Source organism: Chelonia mydas, chromosome 16 (genome assembly GCF_015237465.2).
Source record: "Chelonia mydas isolate rCheMyd1 chromosome 16, rCheMyd1.pri.v2, whole genome shotgun sequence".
In the NCBI taxonomy this organism is placed as follows: Eukaryota; Metazoa; Chordata; order Testudines; family Cheloniidae; genus Chelonia; species Chelonia mydas.
Genome location: NC_057857.1, coordinates 13037548 through 13061565, shown reverse-complemented (window position 1 = coordinate 13061565; position 24018 = coordinate 13037548). Strand labels below are relative to the sequence as shown.

The following is a 24018-nucleotide window of genomic DNA, read 5'->3' as shown; positions in this document are numbered from 1 at the left end:
ACCATCCTATTAATCATCAGAGCAGGAGGTAGTTACAAAGCATAAAATACGTTTGAGGCCCAAGCAACATTACTCTACAATGCCATGTGGGAGACCTGGGTTCAGTTCCTATTATCCTGATCCCTAGGATTGTCAGTGCTATGAAGGCAGCAAGTTCAGTACTAGAGAGAGTGTGTGCCCTATATCATGCAACAGCAACCCTTCTGGCAGGCTCAGAAGAAAGTCCTGTCCAGACCTCTTTGGCCAAAAGGTTGATGGTTGTTACCCAAGGCGTCAAGGATTGGATGTGTGTACAAAGCAAAAGGAGAGGGTCAGACACAATGTTCCTTTTCTGTGCAGATATAAACTGTCTTCCAGATTTCAGGCCAGGTTCCATACCTTTTTTGCAGTAGATTTATCCGATACAAGGGCTTTGAGCAGCTGCAGAAGAGGAGAAAGAAGATGTGGGAACATCCCACACACACTGTCCAGGATAATACCCAGACCTGCGGTTGGCTCCTGGCCGTGGAGACACAAAAGAAAAACTGTTACTAAACAAAAAATGATCAACATGATTCTTCTGCTGGGTCAATGCAGCAAAGCAACTTTAGCAAGGGATGTGCTTAGAGCTCCTGCTGCTGGAACATTCGCGTTGCATCTACAAATCCTAGCATCCAAAGGTTTAGAGAAAAAACAACATTCAACTATTTGAATCATTCATTGACCCTTAGTGGAAATTTAAACTTCTCAAATTAACAAAGCAAATTCCCAGTAAATCTCATCAGAGCCAGGTGGTGATGAGAGATGCCTGGTTTCCGCTATTTCCTGCCTCATGTTGTTAAACGTTAAGCAAATGGCTCCATTCAAAAGACCACTAATTTCATCTCTATGGAACATACACCTACTATTAAGCATGAACAAAAGCATCACTCCAGCCCTTAGTTTTGTTGTGATGCGCAACTAGTGTTAATGCCCCTGGGTGAGAGAGAGTGCCTGGTATAATGCAGGAAGGTGAAATGGAAATGGATGAGCAAATCTGTAATGAAGCATGATTAAAGGTTTTATGCAAGGGAAACTGACTTTTAATCTCTGACACCACTACATCTCAGCCATTTCTGTGACAAGAGCAATATCAGCACACAGTGTTGTTCTAACATTTAATTCTACTGTAGCTGGTTGCAATCGGAAGCAAATGTTCACCCACACAATCCCAGCCATGCCTTAAATTACCATGTAAATTACGACTTGTTTCAGGATCAGCAGTGCAGCCACAGACTGTACCTTAACAGGATGGGGGGGAGGGGCTAAGGGCAAGCCATATAAGAGATGCAAATGGAAACTAGCTCTGCAAGCCCTGCTAGAAACTACAACCAGGGGAATATGAACACCCCATTTCTTTCTTAAAAGGGCATACTTCAACAGGGTATGACAGCAAGCAGGAAAGGCCAAAGAAGTCCCAATGAACTCACAGTCCTCCAGAAGAGCTGGGGAATGCTGGAAGCCGCTAGAACTTCACAGGCTGAATCAATGATGTCCTTCAAAGGAAAGGGGGTGGGGAGAAATGAAAATTACTTTATACTTGACAGTTTCCTTCCAAACCAAGTCTTGTCACCTCCTTTGGAATCCAGGGTTCAATACAGTAACATTTGTGATGCTGGCAGACCAAGTGCGAGCTCATGCCAAACTCCCAGGCCAATTCATTTGTGTTTTAGTGCAGATTAAAGTGGTTCTTAATTGTATATGTATTTGAGGTTTACACTTCATGGAAACTATGGGATGTTACATGTATTGTTTTCACTTATCTGTATCCTGTTATAATGTAATAGCAAATATTTACATTGTATATACTCCTGTAATTAAATAACCCATCAAATGAGAAAAAAGCTTTGTGTAATGCAGATGAAGAACTTTAGCAGGAAAATACTAATCTGTGTGCATTTGAAGGCAAGTGGTCATTGTGTGTGATGATCAGAGATCAAAGACTCTAAATGCACTCGACTCTCTCCACCAATTAAAGAAAGAGCACAGTGTCTGCTTATTTTCTGTGAAAAGAAGCTATAAGTATGGATTCAGGGAAAGAGCCGGGATCTCTGGACCGTTTGGACTATGACAGGGAATGGTACCTGTTGCAGAGATCCAGAGCAATATGGGTACCCTGAAAAGACTTTTGGGAAACTAGCAGTTTATTACATCTCTACCACCATTTGGAATTATAGACTGTGACTCACTCACCTAAACATATATTTCACCTGCTTTAGCCTCTCAGTAATGCATTTCCTTTTCTTAACCAATAAACCTATAGTTAGTTTACTACAAAATTAGCTACTAGCGTTGTCTTTGGTGTGAGAACTAGAATGCAACTTGACCTGAGTGAGTGACTGGTCTCTGGGGACTGGAAGTAACTTGGATATTTGTGATTTTTGACATAAGTGACCATATATCACTAAGTCCAGTTTGTCTGGGTGGCAAGATAGATTGTCTGTGACTTCACTGTAAGACTGTTACAGTGATCCAAGAGTTCACATTTGGTACTGAGTTGAAGCAATTTAATTACAGAACGTACCACCAGTTTGGTGTCTGTGTCTTGCTTTTGACATTCAGCCCTGAGGCAGGCACTCACAGTTGTGAGCCACTCCAAACAGTGTGGCAACAGTCATTCCCTAAATTGGAACTGCACACCCCAAGCTAAATAGGAGGAAATACACAAGCCAATTTTACCCAAATACACATCAACTCTCTCTAAAACCACACTCGCTGACAATGAACTGACTGGCATGGGATATGGTAAATCTGTTATGGAAGTAATAGAGAGTATACTGTCCTCCACACCCTAGGAGCTCAGTGCCATTATGATATATCTTATCCCCATTTCCTTCTGACCAATACTCCAGCATTTGCTCTGAAACCATTAGCCCATCAAAATGTAAGAAACACTACTCTGTATCTTTAATCAGTACCCAGCAGAGATGTTGACAGTTTTCAGAGTTGGAAGAACCATAAAGTTTGTGTTATGCGTTTGGAGTACAACACAGTGGGCCGCACTTTCAGAACGGTCTACCTAAATCGTGCAGTGGATACAATCCCAAACACAGAATTTGCACCCAGAGTACAGGTGGCCAGTTTTGAATGTTAGGTTATAATAAATAAGATAAGGGACACAATGAGCCTTTGACACTTACCTGCTGATTGCCTAACGTATGTAATTCTAGCGAGGTCAGAACAAAGGAAAGCAGCCCATAAATACACATGCAAGCTGTGCTGGCAGTACACTGTAATGCAAAAGACAGGTGAGTGAGTGATAGTGGAGACTATAAACCCTATTCAAGAACCAGGTAGAGTTCATTACAGAACACATGCAACAGCCCTCAGTTTCCTTAGCACATCATGGACATGTGTCTCTGAGCCACTGTCCCTTTCTGCAGGTATATAAGAGAGGGGATCACCAGCTTCACAGCTCCCCACTTCGGGCACTAGCCAATGTATCTATGGGAAGACAGCTGGTAGTGAAGTGCCACACAAAACCACCTACATTTTTATGAGTCAATCTGTCTAAAGCCACCCTGCCCCCCCCACCCCGGCCGAGAATCCTCTTCAAAACAATCATATCAAGAAACACTCAATGGTCAGAAAAATGGGAGGGCTCTTCTTCCACCAGTGTATGGCTGACTGACAGCTACTGGAGCTTTGGAATAGTTTGTTCTTGTAAATGACAGTGTCTACTAAAACTGTGGAAAATGGTGTCAGAAGCCAAAAGCTGTAATTGCTGCATCTGTGGAGTCAACTTAATAAACAAGATAAGTAATAATAGTACAGAATGCTCATGAAGTTATAGAGTTTAGGGCCAGAAGGGACCACCAGATTATCCTCTTTGATCTTCCGTCTCTCACAGTCCACTAAACACCACACAGCTACCTCCAGACTAACCCCAACAAACAGAGTCAGACCAAAATATTACACAGCCCTTAGGAGACTAAGCAAAATTATTGTGTTCCACAGGCACAGAACAGGAGGGACCCAAGATGCATCAATGCACAAGGCTCTTGAAATGTTGAGACACACATACAGATATATATAAAGAGCAGATTTTCCAATCACTGGCCAGATCTGGACCTTCCCCGGCCAGATCTAGTCCCAAGCAGAATGACTTGGGGAAATACATTTTTAATTTACCTTCTAAACCTACAAACACTTCGTTTAACTTCCATTCTACACAGAAAAGAGCTGAAACAACAAAACTGATGTCACTTCCTGGCCAACACTTCACCAAGCGCTCTATTCAGGGCTGGAATTAGACTTACAAAAACAATGGCCTAACCTACCTACCGTTCCCCACATCTTCACACTACCAATACCATAGAGCCCCCTCACCCTGAAGAGCCTACAAACATGACAATGAGAAACTTACATTCTTCCCCCCACTGCTGAGTGATCGGAGCAGCTTTGTCAGATACTGGAATATATTCAGCTGGATAGCAGTACTTCCCATTCGCCTGATCACACTGGTCGACTCCTCTGGGGTTACTGTGTGACGGAGCAAAGCCCAGGCCAAGAGCACAGGGGCATGATGAGAGATGTCCCCTAAAGTCAGCAGCAGATGGTCCATTTCCTGCTCAGAAGACAAGATACAAGCAAAGAAATCAAGATAGACTGAAAGAAGCCCTGACCCAGCAAGCACTCAGCTGACTGAGGTTTAGCTCCAATAATCACCTAAGTCATGCAGTTAAATGTCTTGTATAAAAACAAGGATCTATAGAGTTGAACAAGTTGTACTTTCAGGAAGAAACTGCTTGGCATGTTTTTTCTGTCAGGCTGATTCATACACTTTGGGGAAGGAGGTGAGAGGGTCACAAAAATAAAGGACACACAACTCTAATGAAAATAATGGATTGCCCCTTGTTTAAATCGAAGTTTGTTGTTTTGTTATAAGTGTCACAGTGAAATTATAATAAATGTGAAATTCCAGGTCAGGTATGCAAAGATCAGTCAGAGCACGAGCAACACCAGTGGTTTCCTCCTTAACTTAATGACCTCACTGTGCCTTTCTAGCTCCCACGTATTTTCTTCCCGGAAAATCTTTGAAATATACTACACTGCAGATATTTAATTTCTCCCCATTTTGATGTCCATGTTAAGACCATTTCTTAGCTCCTCCCTACCCTTCCCTAAAACCTTTAGGGAAACCCTGACGATAAACCACTTTCTTATGAGATAAATAGAAATTAATAATTCATTTCCTTCTTACTTGCCCCATATTGTAATGTAGATGTTAGGTCAGTCGATCTGCAAGCCCAGAATCTCACAGACAAGTCCTGCCTACAGAGCTCCCGCAGCTTTACCTTGGGCAACCACAACCATCTCTAATTACAGAGGAGCTCCAAATGTCAAGAGACTTATTGAAGGTTTACCTGGTGCATATGCCCATTACTGGCAAATTTATGTTCCTCTGTCCTATCATCCAACACACGCTCATGCAGGGAGTCAATTTCCATGCCCTCCACCAGGATAAGAGCACTGAAGTAGCTGGAGTGGAAGACAGGGGGAAGGAAGCAAGAAAAAGAAACTCAATTTAAAGATTCAGTAGGAAAGGGGGAAGTAAAGGCTGGATAATGGAAAAGTCCATCAGCTTTACATTTACCTATTACTCCCTTGATGAAGCAAAAAATTACGTGAAATTAAGAGCAATAATCCAAAGAACATAAATTCTTGGATCTTGATGTGCCAACAAATGACAAGTTAGGTCTTCAAAATTATCTACTGCTGGTTGAATAGTCACAAAATAGGAAAGCTATTTATTCTGATTTGAAGATGGCCTCTCTTCCTCTGCCTATTTCTACCATGTTACATGCCACATGGCAGGTTTTCAGTGCCCAGATAGCCACTGGCTGTGTCTCAGTCCAATCTGAAGAAACCTTTTATAAACTAAACCAAAGGTCATAAGCAGCCAAAGTTTACACAAATAGTGATTTGGGAGGGAACCATCATGAAATACACCTATATTCTGTATTGAACAAGAGATTTGTTCAATTGCACACTAATCCCATACATACACACAATACTTACCCAATACGATCTACCAGGTGATCCATGCTTTCATCCACCAAATGCCTGTTGGTCTGTCTAGAGCCAAATCCCTGTTCTTTGAAAAGCCTGGCAAAGGCCAGCAGCTCATCGGGTGCCATCTCAAAGTATGCATAGTAAAGGAAGATGACTTCTAGGAGCATGGATTGCTCGCGGAGGCACTGCACGAACCAGCGGGACACCTGGCGCTCTGTCTGTACAAGGAGGAGAGTCCTACCGTTATATGTTGAAACTAGCATGTCAGTTGAAGCAACCTGAAATGGAGAGTGACTGGGGCAAATCAGTCTGCTCCAATGGTGAGAGAACCTGCTCTTACGTCACACTGGAAATGCTGTTTAAAAGTCATCCCCTCAATGGCAGTTGCTGCATCTCACAACATATAGCATTAAGGGATTAAGGTAAAAATCAATGACATTGGGATTATGTCTGCATAATGGGATTATGTCTGCAGCCCACAGAGCTGAAGACAGGAAAAACACCTACCCTATCCCAGGAGACACTACCCAAGTTGCCAGGATGCCAGGTGATTCAGTTTCACAATTCTGCATGTTTTATTTAAAAATTAAATAAAACACTACTAAGAGTAAACAGAGTTGGCTGCTTAATACAGATTATGCACCACTCCAAAACCCTGGTGATCTAGTGACAGCTCAATGGGCTTTTTACAAAGGGGATCAGAGTTCAGATCTCAAGATTAGAGCCTAGCTCCTGAAACTAAATGTGTTCAGAGTATTACCAAAGGGAAACAATTTCCTTAAGTTCCTTAGAAGGCTGGAAATGTCCTTGTTAATTTCATTTAAGCATATTCACTTTGTACTAATTAGCCAACAATGTAGTGAAGAAAGAACGTACAACTCTGATAAAGGATAATTTTTGATAATTTTCAAAATACCATGAGATTTCCATGCGTTTCCCATGTAGGAGCTTCTGCTTTGTATAGATCTTCAAACTGTTTCCGGTAATTAGGAACCAGTTCCTTGTCCAGCTTCTCAACACACTGCGAGTATTGTGCCTTTCAAAAAAATAACCCAAACATTACACATACACATGTATAAGCTTTTTAGATGCATAGACAGACAGACAGTATGTCACTTAACAGCAAGATCAGATTCAGGAAAAGGTTCAAGTATTCACCATGTAGGGGTGCCTCTCATCCTGAAAATAAGTGAGTAGGTTGAGGACACAGCGCAGAATGCACATTCTTTCTTCATAGTAATAGTCAGCAAGCTGTGAAAACACAATGCCATCAGCATCACTTGCTGCTGTGTCTAACTCTCTCTTCCCTCCCCTTATCTCATCACTGATGCCTCCCACCAAACTGCAGTGACTATGCTTATAAACTTACAACGCCCATGCACTACCTACAACGGACGCTTCAACGTAATGGCATGACTCAGTTAGATAGTTTAATGAGACGCTTGTGGATACGCATCTGGAAACAATCCCAGGTCTTAGAACCTTCACCACAAGGTGTTTTCCTAGTAGTGATTCGCAGAGTCTTAGTAGGCATGCGAACAGGTCCCTTCACTTTTAGATTCTTTCCTTTGGCACCTCTGATCAAGTCAGCACAGACCTTCTCAAGGGACTTTACATTGCGACTCGTCAAGGTAATTCTAATTCGGTGAATTGCTACTTCCTGTTCCACAGGTGCTTTGCCACTATCTTTAAATGCCATGGCTGCACAGAGTCCTCCTGACCGACTTATTCCCGGGCGGGGGCAGCACGGCCCAGCGAACAGCGGTGAGTCAGGAGCACCGAGTTTAAGTCATCTGACAAAAGCATCCAGTTCACTCTTTTGCAAGTTCACGCACACCCCCTTCATATATTAAAACAGGTTCTATCATTCCATTGCTAACTGAAAAAGAAAGGAACAAGGTAGAGCAAACAAGGAGAGATGAGATTTCATCTCTTTATCCACTTGGATCCATAACTACATAGATGTGATCTTCAGTCCCCTTTCCAAAGTCATCTCTTACGATGACAACTGAGCACATGAATGCAAAGCTGTGGATATCCTAGGAGTGCTTATTCCTTCATGGTCCAATTTCTGTCAGCACAGCCAAAAGGTCCCTGTACAGAGTAACTGCTCATGCTGTTCTAGTCTATGGCCAGCCATTCTTCTGTAAAGCATTTTGAGATCTGCTGATGAAAATCACTATATAAAGAGCAAGGTATTACTACTACTTCACAAATGAATTAGAAAAATCCCCCCAGATTTGCTCTTGACACTGAAGGGACACTTCAGCCATTCCCAGCTTTTCCTGACCAATAGCAAACAAAATTAGTTCATTGCCAACACCTCTTTTTAAAATGAAAATAAAAATGAAAACTACTGACCTTCAGCATCAGAGCCTGACTCTGCCTTTCATCCTGCAGGACAGTCTGCAATCAAAACACAACAGAATAAGGAAGTGGCCTCAATGCACCTACACTAGTCACCAAAAAATTCATACTAAAACCAATGAACGGCATACAAGACATCATTTCTTGTGAGAGGACAGATTTCAGAGTTACAGAGCACAGATTCTCACTTGCAGGCATGAGTTTACCACTCACTCCTTTCATTCTTTCCCCTTTTCACCCCTACCCCCCTCTCTCAGACACCTGTCAGTACATTCCTATGGCTAAGAGTTCAGATAAATCTCAGACTCACACCAGGCAGGATATACTAGAAGATTGGACCTGGACCCCAGACAGCTCATGTTCTGTAATGTACTGAAAATCAGAAATTCAGGGGGGAAAAGTCCCAAAATAATTTCCAAATCTGGATTTCAGCATCATGCACAACCATGTGTGTCAATGAACCACTGGGGTTAAGGAGGAAAAGGGACAGTAGCATGATGCAGGCACTTACTACAGACCTTAAGTGAATCCCGGGTCCCTCTGTAATCCTCTTGAAGATAACACTGCAATAGCTGCACACTTTGCTCTTCATCCAGCCCCTGAAACAAGAGAGAGACGCAGAGAGGAATAAGACAAGGCAGCTAAGTTTATCAAAAGGTGTAAAGTCACTCCAAATATTCAAATTTATATGAGCATAAGCTTTCGTGAGCTGCAGCTCACTTCATCGGATGCATCCGATGAGGTGAGCTGTAGCTCACGAAAGCTTATGCTCAAATAAATTTGTTAGTCTCTAAGGTGCCACAAGTACTCCTTTTCTTTTTGCGAATACAGACTAACACGGCTCCTACTCTGAAACCTGTCCAAATATTCAGGCATCTCTTCCCTTTGGAATAAATTCTTCCAAAAAGTGTCAGTAAACTGGTCTCCTCTGAAAGCAGAACATGTATGTTTTCAAATAATGTAGAAGTGGCTAGTTCAGCTCCAGCAGGAGTATAATGGATCAATTAAATACGGATCCTATCATAAACTGATCACCTTGTTCTATTTCTGATTAGAAGGAACCCAATTCTGTGGGAAATTAGTCAGGATTTTCCAACATGACATGGGATTTTGAGTGTCCAGTTTGAGATGCCTTAAAAAAAAAAAAAAAAAAACGATTTTCAAAGGGCAAGCGCTAAGCACTTCCTGAAAAACAGCTTTTTAGGTAGTCACAATTTAGGCACCAAATAGTAAGGAACCCAAACGTCACCAGTCACTTTGGAAAATTTTAGCTTACTGCCTCAGTTCTTGCTTATAACTTAGTTTAGAATAATCAGGATTGAAAATAGCCTTAAATTCACTTCTACTGAACATTAAAACAGCTTATTAAACTTAACTGAGCTTCAGAATTTAATACTTTTATTGTTTTAGTTAAATACCTGTGAGAAATATGACTTGATCTGACAAACTCTCACTGCACAAAAAAGTATGTGTCTAGCTGGGAATCGGAGAAGAAAAACTGCAGGCAAAAGCCTCAGCATAGAGAAAGTAACTCTTTATCCAGGTAGCAGGAGATAAATTAGAAAAGATTACACTTCAGTTATCTTTTTCGGAGGTAAGATACACCACGTCAACAACAGAAAGCACAAACCCAGTCTCTGGCTGCATTCTAAGTGTGAGGGCAGGAATTAAGCTGCCTAGGACCTCTGCTCACCAAAAACTTGCTGATCCTCAGGCCCAGTTCCTTCAGTGGAGCAGCCACATCTTTATCAGCTTTTACTTTTTCAGCTGAACTTGCACTAAAGAAGGAAAGAAAAACCTTTTAGTCATGAAAATGCATTAAAGTCACAAAGAGGCAAAACAAAAAGGCTTAATTCCAAAATCCCTGGCTTTTGTCAGTTTAAAATTAGACTTTTCAGTGATTGTTCTGGCTTTTCTATATTTAATATAACCTCAGCGCAGGACTTGTTTGGCAAGGTACGGTTAGACCTTAGTCCATCCCATGCTTTGCTACACATTGGGCTACCCACATTTGCCATCCTTGCCTGTCAACTGCCCTTCTCTCCAAATCTTCCCATTTCATGTTGAGGTACTTGATGTCGTCCAGAACTATTCATGTCCATGTTATTTGCCATCTTCCTCTCTTTCTTCTTGAGTTTTCTGGCTTCCATTCAAGGGCGGTATTTGGTAAGCGTTCTTTTTTCATTTTCAGCACACGTCCCAGCCACTGATGTCTTCTTCTGTAGATTATTTGTGAGAGGGTGACTTTTCCAGTAATTTTTCTCACTTCTTCATTCATCTTCCTATCTCTATATGTTATTCCCAATATTCTTCTCAGACATTTGTGATAAAACGCATCCAGCTTTTGCTTATCTTTCTTGCTAAATTGCCATATCTCACTGCTATATGTTGTGATGGCGATAACAATTGCTTTGTTCAGTTTTGTGTTGAGGGAGATGTTTATGAGTTGCCAGATGTTTCTGAGTCTTCCAAATGCAGTGTTTGCCTTCCCGATTCTTCTTCAAATTTCCTCAGAACTAGGATCATCTTGGCTGATGGTACTTCTAAGATACGTAAAATTGTTCACCTTCTCCAGTTTCTCTTCTTCAATTCTGATTTCTTTCCCTGTAGTCCCCATAAACATGACTTTACATTTGTTTGCATTGTATCTCAAACCTATCTTCTCCATTACTAAAAAAAAGCATTGCAGAAGCTGAAAAACAACAAGGCATCTGGGTTGGATGGCATTCAACCTGAAATGCTTAAATATGGAGGCAAAGACGTGGAATCAGTCATCTGTTCACTGAGCAACAAAATATGGACAGGGGAGAAAGTACTGGAAGAATGGACCCTCAGTATGCTAATCAAGTTACCAAAGAAAAGTGATCTAAATAATTGTTCAAATTGGAGGGGAGTAACACTTTTATCTGTCACAGGAAAAGTATTAGCAGCAGTCCTCCTGAACAGAATGAAAGGAAAGATGGATATCATCCTACGTGAACAACAATCTGGATTTAGACAAGGGAGATCATGCACAGATTCTATTTTCACCCTGAGATGGATTATTGAGAACACACTTGAATTCCAAGGCAGTCTTGCCATCAATTTTGTGGACTTTCAAAAGGCATTCAATAGTGTAAACAGAGAAACAATGTGGAAAATTGTGGAACAATATGGAATTCCAACAAAATTAATCAACATTATGAAGGCATTCTACGCCACCTCAAAATGCTGAATTAAAATGGAAAACAGATTGACTAAGCCATTCGATATCAAGACAGGTGTAAGGCAGGGGTGCATCCTGTCTTCATTTTTGTTTATGCTAGTCATTGACTATGGATTAAAACAATGCGACAGTTGTACACCTGGCCTAAAATGGAACAATACAAGGCTATTTGATCTAGACTTTCCTGACGACATCGCTCTTATCAATGAAGATGCCAACGGACTACAAAAAAGCACAAACCAAGGTACGGTTACAGCTATAATAAACATAGATAGATAATCATTCTCACTCTTTCAATCTGAGAATCTGGATCTCATTTTGAGAAGACTAAGTATCAAGAGGAGTCGTTCCTCTGCATTGAAGCTTCATCTTTAGGTAACCTATAGAGGCTCTGATGCTATAGAGGCACTGTAGATTCTGGTACATGATTACTGTAACTCAGCAAGAGGCTGGGATGAACAGGTATCTAACACAGGCTGGGAGAAGACAAGAACTTGTGTTATTTCTACACATGGTATTTTCATGCCAAAATAATATTAACTGCATTGAAGCACCCCTTCTAAATTTCTCCTCTCCATGTGAATAGTGAACCCCTGCAACCTGGCAGTAATTGGCATATGAAGGGGGTAGAATATATTTTTGCTGCATCACTGGGAAATATTCAGCACGTTCTTCTACTAAGCAGTGCCTGTTTATCTAAGGCACCTATCACAGTAGTATCTAGGCGCCCATTATCAGATGCTAGCATCAACCAATTACTGTACCTGGGAGGTTTGTAGTATAAAAGCCCCTCTAGCAGCCTCTGCCAATGTTTGTTCAATTCTGCTGCAATCTGAGCCTAGAAGAGAATAAAACAACACTGAATGGACAAATCTCCTTATTCTACCCAATATCAGATTTGTTCAATTTAAACTAAGCAATGAAATTCCAACACCACACACAGAACAGGACAGCAACAACACAAGACCAGCATGAAGAACATCTGTGATTCAGACTCTGATTCAAGGTGTAGATTTGTATGAGAAAGAACAGCTTGCTGCTTTGCCTAACTGTGGGAAGGAGAGGGGAAGGAGGAGACAGCAGGCTCGGCTCAGAAATGGATTTGAATTTCCAGCCTCTGGGAACATTCTTGAAATCATGGACTTCATCCCAGGGAGTACGGAAACAGGCTACTCCACTCATGAATACCCCGAGCCAGCCAGTCTGGAAAGCAGCACTTGTGTCCACCCCAGAAAGGGAACCACCTTTGCACATATACCATTCCAGTGCTGCAGCAGCTAACGAGAGAATAAACAAGGAGTGGAAGCAGAGGAACAAAAAACTCACAGTAAGAATATTTTGCAGGTGAAGAGGGGGCAGAGCAGTAAAACATGATTCACTATTATTCTGCCACTTACGCACAGCACAGAAGGGTTATCAGGCCACACGTCTGTTCAGTAACAAGTAAAGCTACCTAGCAAGACCTCTACTTACAGGTTCCCTCAAAGCCGATCTGCCCAGCAGAATGGTCCAGAGTTCTCTGCTGCTCCTGTAAATAAAGAGAAAAAACACAAAGTTCTCGCTCTAATTTAAACATCACTCAAGGCTGATGTTCAGCTTACAAGCTTTTAAACTTGGTTTTCACTTAGAGCGGATAAAGTGGTAAGAGATAATGAGTAAACCTAAACCAAAGGGAAAGCACATTTATATCAGCTACTGTAACTGGTTCAATCCAGTTTTGCTACTTGGATGCCTACGGTTAGTATAAGGAAACCAAACTAAGCATGTAGAGATCTTTCATTCAGTTTTGTTCACTGCTGTTCACAGCTTCCTCCTTGGGTGGAACAATATCAAAGCAAGGCGAGAAATTCCACCAGTTTCCCAAAAGGCACAAACTTTGCCAGAACTACTCAGCATAGTTTAGCTAAACTAAGCCTCTTGTTTGTATCTGTGTCCCACTCACTCACTGAGAACACAGAAGAAAAGGCAATCAGTCTGTGTTAGGAAGTATTTCAGATCAAATCCTTATCCTACCAGATCTCAGAAAGGAATGTGCAACTCTGCAAAATGTCATGAACAAAATCTATCTATTTAAAACAGCTGTGCAAACAGCAACCTCCAAAATACCAATTTTTGGAGTTTAAGGAATTGATGTTCTGGTGGCAATGTAATCCAAGTCAGGAGTTAAACTAAACAATAAAGCTTGCTATGCAATGTCTGTCTACAGATGAACAGACAGGTTATGTGAAATATGCTCATCTGACAGTTTCTCAGATTACCATCTAGAGAACCTAATCAGCAGATGAGCTCCCAGGATATTTAGAACAACAGAGAATGAAAGTGGCAGCTCTGAAGTCATCTACACCTCCAGAGAAAGTACCAAAAGCCACCAGAGGCATTATTTTGTAAGACTTAAAGAATGAAATATCTGCAGCCTGATTTGCTGCCATTCAAAATAGACCTGGGAAGTTAGAGTCCTATTTTGAGTAAATTAAGGCAATATCTACATGAACATTTACTGCATGGCAAGCTGGGGTGTTAATCTACAGCTCTCCAACATGCTGTGCACTAACTGTCTGTGTGGACCCTTCTGCTGAGTACTAAGCACATTGACATACTCCTGTCAAATCACAATACGTCAATGTGCACAAGGGAACTTTTTGTGCACAGCAACACAATCCACACAGACAGTTCAAGCGTGGCACACTGGAGCACTACAGATTTATACACTAGCTTGTTGTGCAGTAAGTGTTCATACAGACATGCCCTAAATCTGGAATTGCACTAGAATCCATTGCTAAAGAACATATCCTGATATGATTAAGCAACAAAATATGGGTGCAATCCCTCTGTTCTATGCAGAGAACTAAATGATCATAGAGTTCTCCCAAGAAAGGAATCTTTGTAATGCAGAACATCAATATGGCTGAGCCAACTCCGTCTCATTTCCACTCCTGCCAAACCTCCTCTGTGATTAAAACAGGCCTCTGATTTGGGCCAATTTATTTATTTAGACTCTATGCTATTTGAGACACCGACTTTCTCTTACTATATATTTACATAGAGCAAAACGGTGGTTTTCTTCCAACTGGGGACTCAGCACTAGTATAATCCAAATAACACAACAAAAATCTTACTTGGAGTCAGGCTTTCTTTCCATCGACATTGGAGGTGTTACAGTACTCATTTCCAGCAAGACTCAAAAGCATTTCCAAAAACAATGAGGACACCTTCTGTGCAAAGTGGCCCATGAGGCATCTTATTCAGAGCATAAAATCCTATGTATATTTCATAGACTTATGGAAATGTAGTGTTCATTTAAAAGGGCAAATCAGCTCCCAGAATATCACACTCATAAAACTATCCCTGTGATGTAAAAATCTGATCTCTGGCCTCAAGCCTTTGTAAACTTCTGTAAGTTAAAGCTCTAAGAACAGACTATACTGCATCACATTTTGCAAAGCAAAGTGAATAACGTAATTTTTTGTGTCTGTCATGCACACAGGAATGTTGTGTATAGACATACAACAACTCAACCAACGTGTCCCCTTCTAGAGATGTGCAACTTTGATGTAAATAGAGATTTCAAATTGGCAGCAAAACTCCTTTAAACAGTAGTTCTATTTTTGTTAAATCATACTCACACTTAGCCTTTTAAAAAAGACCAGAGAACAAAAGAAACACAAAGCTTATGCTCAAATAAATTTGTTTGTCTCTAAAGTGCAACAAGTACTCTTTTTCTTTTTGCGAATACAGACTAACACAGCTGCTACTCTGAAACCTGTCACAAAGAAAATGTTAATTCACCGCTAATCCCTGTGCCACCTTCCCAAATAGTTCCTGTCACTTCTAAAGAACATATTACCTTTCCAAACATTTAAATTAGAAGGGACGAGGCAGATCTACACTTCATCAGCATCATTAATTATTGAAGTGTTTGCTCTCTTGTCCAGCTCACATCATAGTTGGATTGTAGTTTACTTGGGATTTTCATGTTAGGTGTTTACAAAAACTTGGTGATTGATACCATCAGGCTCTCCCATACTCCATTCAGACAACTTAATCTTGAGCCTCCGGGCCACGTTCTCTTATGCCACCACTTCCACCTTTCGTTCAGCTGTACATGCTCTAACTCACCAGACTAGGATCCAAGACTAAGATTTAGGGGAGCCCAAGATCCAGAGAATAAGTGTCCACAGCCAAATGGGAGGTCTTGCTGGTACGGTTGGGATATTAAGGGTCTAATAAATTGCTGCAGTGGCCCCAAGAGATCAGGAACCACTTGTTTTATTACAGAGAGGAGGAAGGTGGAGAGGATTGCATGAAAACTGATATTCAACTTGGCCATGATCAGTTGTGGTAAAATGCTGAAATAGATTTGATGTTATTTTAGTCAAAATAGATCGTTTCTTGGGGCTCACACACCCCATCAATTCCCCTTCACACACTCACTAAGCAGGAAAAGGTCTCAAACAGGGATGTGTTCATTACATCCTGAGGGGACAAATAAAAACCAAATGGAAGTAGGTTATACCCTAAGTACACCTGGGGTCTATAGTCCTCCTCAGCCCCCATACACCACTATTTCCAAGAGCTCCTCAATGGAATAAGTTCACAACGTGCATATAGATTTCATGACCGCAAGGAGAACCCTCTGTTTTGATATTTGCAAACAGGACCAGAGGAAGTCATTAGGTCAGCTCATCTAGGCAGGTGAGAATCAGAGCAGGGATTTCCACTAGCAGAGCAGCCCTGCGTGCGGGTCTCATAAGAGCCCAGTGGGACGCAGTAACAGGACCAACCACGCAGCAGGCTGGGAGAAGGGACTCTGGTGCCAGGACAGACTCCACCTTAGGGGGGCAGAGAGCAGAGTCTGTGCCAATCTGAGGGCACCAATGAGGCCATTCAATCAGCGACCCCAACTTGTTAGAAAGGGCCGGCAAATGACCGATCCGCTGCCTGGGGCTTGTGTGCAGGGGCCCTGGGTGCGTTTGCAGCAGCGGGTGAGCTCTGCTCCAGGGCAGGATTCGCCCCAGGTGAGAGGCGGTCACTGGAGTGGGAGGGGACTCTCGGAAGAGATGAGAGCTCTGTGGAAGTGGCTGCTAGAGCGGGTAACGGGGAGCGGCCTCTCCTGAGAAGGGCAGCTTGGGGGAGCAGTTGAAAGGGGTCAGGATGGGGGGGGTCACGGGGAGGAGCCTCTCGGATGGGCTGGGGGTCACGGGGAGGAGCCTCTTTTGGGGGGAAAACACCAGACCGGTGCCCTGGGGAGGGGGCAGGACCTGCTCCTGCTCCCTCTCCCCCCCACCCCACCCCGGTTGCCGTTTAATTACGAGCTCCCCGGCCCGGCCCCCATCCCCGCTGTGTGCGGGTGGCGGGGAGTTCCCTCAGCGGCACCCGCGTTCCCGTACCTCGCGCACAGCCCGCCGGCCGCCATCTTCGCTCCCCTCTCACGTGACCCGTTACCCGTCGCACCAGCCTGGCGCCTGCATCACGTGCCGGGGACTCGCCCTTCCCTCGCCTCCAGGGTCCCCCATCACGTGACAGACACAGACAGCAAGATGGCGGCGTCCAGTGAGGTGAGTTAGTGAGGGAGCTGCTATAGACGGGTGGAGGGGCGGGGGGGTGTATGGTGACAGCTCCAACAAGCGTCCCCTATAGGGGCCAAGGTAAATGTAGCGTGGGAGTGGCTATAGGGGGCCCTGCTGTACGCGAATGTGCAGGACCCGAGATGGCTGCTATAGAGTCGTATAGGTGCAAAGGCTCAGGGTAGCGTAGGGCTAGCGTGGAGCTAGATAGGGGCTAGGTGCGCTGCGGGGCTCCGTGGGGGGTGTGAGGGTAAGAGGAGTGCTCTGAGGGGGAGCGTGTCCGCTACAGGGGCAGGTTGGGGGTGTTGTGTTATACATGGGTCCCATGTGGGGTGCGAAGGTGAACAAGAGACGTATAGCGGGGAGGTGAGCCTGTTACGGTGCAAGCTCCTGAAGGGATGGGGGTCGCTTTGTCTATCCTGCACCGGGTCTTCTCCCTGATCAGTAGTTTGCTACTCACTTGGATTTTAATTCGGGTGAGCAGCTCGAGTTCAACCCCAAACTCCGCTGTAGGCTTGAACTCGACCTGCTTATCCGAGCTGCTGTGCCTTCACTTACTATTTTAACCGGAGGTAGTTAGCGAACCTGAGTAAAGAACACCCCTCTTTTTGCGGGGAAGACATACCCCTCGTGAAGCCTTATATAAGCCAGTGAGAAAAGACACACTATGGACTTTCCAACAGATGGGAAAGCTGAGTCTTGGGAGCTCAGTGATTTAATACAGTGATACTTTGTTTTATACCAGGTGGCTGCACCTTCCAGGTGGAGTGGATTATTTTTTATGCCATTAGTCGCTTCATTGAACACATAAATACACTTCTGTTTTCCATAGTGTCTTCAGTATAGTGTCCCAAAATACCATAGTGGGAGTTGAATAACAAAGTAGAAAGTGGAGAGAGAAAGAAATTAAGTAAGATATCTAAGAATGAAATTATGTTTTCTATTTTAGCTGATGTGTGAAGTGAGATGAATATCAGAGATGGAGAGAGAGAAATTAAATCTGCTCTAGCTGTCAGGAACTGTAAAGGAGAAGTCATGCAACTAAATGAAAGAAAAGGAGGCTTGTACTAACTGAAACAAATATAAAGAGGCAGGACCCATGAGGCAAATAGGGACAAGTCCATGGAGGGCTTTAAAACAAAAAGTAGATCCTGAAATGAACAAAGAGCATGTGAAGATGTTTGAATATGAGAATAACATGGTCTGTTCTGTATGTGAGCAAGTGGGACACCCCAGCCCCCCGCCCCAGCATGCTGGAGTTTGAAGGGCTCATATTTGGAGAGATCATAGAGAGGGGAATGGCGACAGTTGAGACAAGAGGAGATAATGATAAAATAGCCCTCATTACACATCTACAGGCGTGTAGTTTTCAAATTATGTTGTAGCTGCATTAAAATAGCAGACATATGTAAATTCATACTTGGGATTTCAGCCTTCTTAAGGTGCTTTCACCATCAGAACTGGTTACTTGCCCATTTGGGTGCAGTAGTTAGGTGTTGTTGCTGTAGGGGCTGGAGCTCAATGTCCAATTGAGTTGGCCAATAACTGTTCCTCTGCCTCTGGTTTGCATATAGGGTTTTCCCTGCCCTTTCCCACTGACAGGTCCTTGCCCCGTTTTCTATATCTAGAAACAGACTGCTCCAAGCCAGTATTGGCCCTGTGTGAGGGAGAATTGTCACAGATTATTTCTCCTAACCTCAGTCAACTATATGAAATTAATTTTCCTCCCATTGTTTCAAAACTGAAAAATGATTTGTTGGATTGGGAAAAATACATTTAGTTTAGCTTGGCTGTATAGCAACAATAAAAATGTACTGGTTGCCAAAAATTAAATTCATATTTCAGCCGGTCAATATAAATTCCAAAAACCTCTAGAGGAAACTCAAACAAGGATTATTAAATTTATAATACTAAGAACTAATAAAACTCTGCATAAACCCACTCTGAAAAAGGGGATTGTCGGTCGTCGTCATCATCATCACTCCCATAACTGCATTGGTCGTTGGGGCACCATCATTGATAAGCAATCAACCAATTGTCTCCACCCATGATGACTGTGTGTCAGTGCTTGAGTCTCCGTAAAGTTCATTCCTGTCCACTCTTTTATGTTGTCAATCCATCTCTTCTTCTGTCTACCTCGTCTCTTCTCCTGTCCTGTCCCATGGAGGATGATCTTGGATAGGCCAGATGATCTTGTTACATGGCCATACCACTTCAGCTTGCGCTTCTTCACAGTTGTCAGGAGGTCTTCCTATGACCCAGCACGTTGGGTGATGATGTTGCGGACCTCTTCATTAGTGACGTGGTCAAAGTAGGAGATGCCCAGGATTTTACGGAAGTAAATCCATCTCTACTACCTGTATTTTCCATTCAAGTTCTGCCATAAGGGTCCATGTCTTGCATGCATACAGAAAAATGGAGATGACCAGTGCATGCAGCAGTTTCAGTCTGGATTCCAGGGAGATGTTCTTGTTCCTCCAAATTGGCTTTAGCTTTGCCACTATTGCTGTTGTTTGCAAAGTTCTTGCCAGAATTTCTGCCTTTGATCTTTCATCAGTAATGATTGCCCCCAAATACTTGAACTGTTTCCCTGTCTCCAGCTCTTGTCCACTGACAGTGATATGTGAGCTGATCCCATCGTGTTTGTTTGGCATCAGCTTGGTTTTCTGTGCACTGATTTCCATGCCATATTTTGTGGTGGTTTCATCTAATCGTTTCACAAAGTTGGCAAGTTCATCGTAGCTATCTGCCAGGCCGTCAATGTCATCAGCAAACCGAAGTTTTGAGATTGTTCGCCCCCTAGTCCTGACTGTGCATACTTGATCTTCTAGGGCATCATTCATTATGTGCTCCAAGTAGATGTTGAACAGTGTGGGTGAAGGAAGGCAGCCTTGCTGGGCTCCAGCAGTGGTGCGAAACCACTCTCCTATTGTGCCATTGATGAGAACTGCACTGCTGGCCTTGTCTTACAGTTGTTTAATGGTAATAATAAGCTTATGACCAACATTGTACTTCTTTGTGGTTGCCCAGAGAACTTCGTGCCATACTCTGTCAAACGCCTTCTTGAAGTCAACGAAGATGCGGTAGATGTCCTGCTGATGTAGTAAGTACTTCTCAAATAGAACACAAAGATTGAAGATCTGTTCTGTGGTGGTACTTCTAGCAGGAAAGCCAGCCGCTTCTTCAACGATGATATTCTTCACTTGTGGTTTTAATCTGTTCAATATGACTTTCAATATGACTTTCAACATCACTTTGCTGGGATGGCTCATTAAGCTTATGGTCCAGTAATTCTGACAAAATTGCAGGTTGCCTTTCTTTGGCAGAGTGATGATTAGTGACTCTGTCCATGTGGAAGGCCACTCACCGGTCTGCCAGTTCTTGTTGCAGATCTTGGTGAGTACATCTATTACTATTTCTCCTCTGAATTTCATCAGTTCGGCTGGGATGTTGTCAATACCTGTAGCCTTTTTGTTCTTGAGTGATTTCACAGCTGTCGCCACTTCTTCATGCAGTATTGGAAAGTCATCCTCCTCTGTTGAATCTGGGCGGTCTAGGACACTAGGATATCCATTTGTCTGTTGGTTGTATAGATCAGAGCAGTAATTTGTCCACCTATTGATGTCCTTTTCTTCTGTAAGACTGTTCCCTTCTTTGTCTTGAATTGCGTTAGCTTTGGTCCATTTCCTTCGGCAGATCTCTTACAATCTGGAAGGATCCTTTGCTATTTTTATTATTGATACACTTTTCAATATTAGGCCACCTACATTCCTTCCTTGATATTTCTGCCAATCGCTCTGTATTTATCAGCTCCCTCGGTGCTGTTCTTGTCTCTCTTATGTTCCCTTCTAATGTCACACATTTGTAGTATTTCATTTGTGACCCAAGGTTTTGTCGTCTTACGGTGTTTTCCAAGGATGCCCATTCCTGCTTCATTCATTACAGCATTGAAATTGTTGGTCATTGATTATCAGTACCATATGTAATAAAATATTATTGGATGGCTCAATTAAGATCACTTTCAGCCTGGTACCCTGGTGACACCCATAAATACTAGATGAAAATCAGATGGAAAAACAGGATTGTAAATTGTTTTTTTTTTTTGTTACCTAAAAGATTTAAATGAACACAAAAGAAACAATCCAAATGTCATAATTACACCTCACATATAGAATTTGATACAGAAAAGAAGTAGCTCCTTTCCCCTCCCTGCTTAAACTCATCAGAAGCAATCTAGAGTTTCAACTGAGGTTATCTAATCCAATGTGTAATGTATGGGAGCTGACCCTTGGTCAGCTATTCCATAATGATAAAAATATGGAAATTAATACTATCAAAGAACTCAAGAGGAATATTAATATATCAGTTTGACTTATTTGCAGCCATTATAGCATATCCCATGCAGGAAGCCCATTTTAGGAAACTCTTAAGGAGGGAGAAACATGAATTACAGGAAAAGGCTACTTTAAAGGGCCTGATCTCCATATGGTATAGCAAAATGTTACTGATGGATCTACAAGATAAGGCTACCTTTATGGAAAAATGGGGAAAGGATCTAAAAACAGATATTCCTTTGGAACAGTAGAAATAGAAAAGCAAAAACCTCAACTACTTTCCACTAAGGAAAACTATTACAAAATATTTTTTTCAATGGTACCTCACTCCATTTAAGCTCAAGAAAATATATATATATACACACACACACACACACACACACACACACACATAAAAGTCAAATGCTGGAGAGAATGTGAAGGTGTAGGAACCTTTCTGCATAGATGGTGGGAATGCCCTAAAATAATGGTATTTTGGAGGAAAGTAGCATATAGAATTTGCAAAATAACTAAAGTTAGGCTACCCACAGAACCTATAGTGATTCTATTAGGTTACAGTCCAAAAAAGGCCATTGAGTCAGGAAAGGCCCTACTGAGAACACATTTGCTACTAGCAGCCAAATGCATGATAGCTAGTTCCTGAAAAAGGACAGATCTCCTAACACTAGTGACATGGAGAAATAAAGTATTGGAAATCCTTTCACTGCCAAAAAATGACAGACAGCCTTATATAAGTAGATTTTTATAATCTGTGGTTACCATGTTTGAAATCTGAACAGACTTAAACACAGAGAAAGATATTAGCCAAACACAAATGGGTCTTTTAAAGGTAACAACTGCAGGTTATGAATAAGATTTGTTAATGCTTGGGTGAAAAATTCATGCATGTTAATAATGACAATAAAAAGTGTTGGGTTTTTTTAATAATGGCACAGATCTGTTCAGAAGAGACTGACTAGCTAAGGCTGTGAAATGGGCAGGGAAGGCTTCAAAGGGTTCCCTTTCAGCAATTGGGAAACAGGATCTCGAGAGGGAAAGAGGCTGAGGCAAAGTGTAGAGAGAGGATGAGCTGGATAGGAGCAAATGCCTCACCTCAGAATTGTAATGATGCGTAAACCACTCCTTAAGCATCTAAATGTAAATTTACTCAGACTGAGTTGGGAGAATATGCGTGAACTGTATCTCCAGAACATTTTCTAAAGTAAAATAGAACACTGTGGCCAGTTTTCAGGTTGAGTCTGAGCTGTGTTTTTAGGGTACATGCAAGATGTCCCTCTGTAACAAATGTGGCCCAGCAGTTCTTCTCTTTTAGAAACAAATAAAATTTATTAAGCAGCTTAATACAAAGGTACAGTGGACACTGTGTAGTCCCTTTGTAGACAGAAATATGTTGTATTTGGTCCCTAGCTACCACTAGAACTGTCAAGATCAACCAAGTTCCAAAAAACAGTGGAATCTGTCCAGTTTAGACCGATGTGACCACTTCTTTTTCTTTATGACTTTGATATCTTCTCCTGCACTCATATAATGAAAGCGTTATTGCTTATTTGAGAAAACAAACAGTGAGGTAAAAAAGGTGGTGCAATAAGTAAAGCAGTCAGTCATAAAACTAATAGCAGATGGAAGGAGAGAGACTCTGAGGCAAAGGCAGACAGATGTACGTTAAGGTGAGTGGAAGTTTGCACCATAGTCTGGAGTATTTAATGTCTTGTTCCATCACAGAGGCTTTTTTCTCCAAGTTTTGAGTTTTCTCCATTTGTTTAGAATCTTTTGCTAATACTTATAACTGAATAGAAAGTATCAGCTTGGATAGAAATTCCAAGTTATTTAGTACTACTAAAGAACTTTAATTAACCAGGGGAGAAAGGTCAGATGGGTTAAAATGCTGGAGAATTGCTATTTTAAAGGGACACTAGATTTGTCACATTTATGTCTGAATAATTTTACTTACCAAAATTAGAAATAACCCCTAAGATTACTATAACTTGAAAGATTTTGGAGAAAGAACATACTATCTCTCTTCAGTTTTTTTATATTATATATATGACTGTGCTTGTGTAGCATTAGTTTTCCCTTTTACACAGCAACACTGGGGAGAAAATATTTTTAAAAATAGGACAATGTGACTCTAAATCCTCAGAAAATCAGAAGAAAGGAGTTGGAGGCAAGGGGAAGACCTGAAGTGACCTTTAACTTTTTGTTTTTTAATTGACCAATTTTCAAGTTGACAGTGTCAATTCCTTTTAACATCATTTTGCTTCTGATTTGTTTGTTTTGTGTTTCAGTTAATTTGAACTGTGGGTTGTTTTTTTTTAAATTATTATTGGTATGTTTTAAAAGATCAAATGTTGCTTGTAGTAGAAACAGTATTGTCAGTTCTATCAATAACATGATTGCCTATGTAAGATGCATATTTTCATCTCTTCTTTAATATTTATTTTATATAGCACCATGGCATGTGGGTGCATTAATTTCACTTAATTCTGTAACAAACTCATCACCAAGCTCTTCTGTC

General features: G+C 41.9%; 1 protein-coding gene across 5 annotated transcripts in view; it reads right to left on the bottom strand.

Moving 5' to 3' along the window:
• NUP188 (nucleoporin 188) overlaps nt 1–17096 on the bottom strand; it is a 46088-nt gene extending 28992 nt beyond the window's left edge. For 3 of the 5 annotated variants that reach the window (XM_037879755.2, XM_037879756.2, XM_043530444.1), the window contains exons 1-14: nt 16993–17095; nt 13079–13133; nt 12370–12443; nt 10094–10178; nt 8919–8999; nt 8395–8439; nt 7192–7284; nt 6950–7069; nt 6040–6251; nt 5385–5499; nt 4385–4585; nt 3159–3248; nt 1449–1514; nt 379–498 (exon numbers count right to left, since the gene is read on the bottom strand). In XM_037879755.2, the coding sequence (XP_037735683.1) occupies nt 379–498; nt 1449–1514; nt 3159–3248; nt 4385–4585; nt 5385–5499; nt 6040–6251; nt 6950–7069; nt 7192–7284; nt 8395–8439; nt 8919–8999; nt 10094–10178; nt 12370–12443; nt 13079–13133; nt 16993–17018 (1383 nt within the window). In that variant the 5' untranslated portion in view covers nt 17019–17095. Of the gene's footprint in view, nt 1–378; nt 499–1448; nt 1515–3158; nt 3249–4384; nt 4586–5384; nt 5500–6039; nt 6252–6949; nt 7070–7191; nt 7285–8394; nt 8440–8918; nt 9000–10093; nt 10179–11894; nt 12082–12369; nt 12444–13078; nt 13134–16992 lie in introns of those variants that run through there. The other 2 variants (XM_037879757.2, XM_037879758.1) reach the window with 2 other exon arrangements.
• Nucleotides 17097–24018: the final 6922 nt, after the last annotated feature.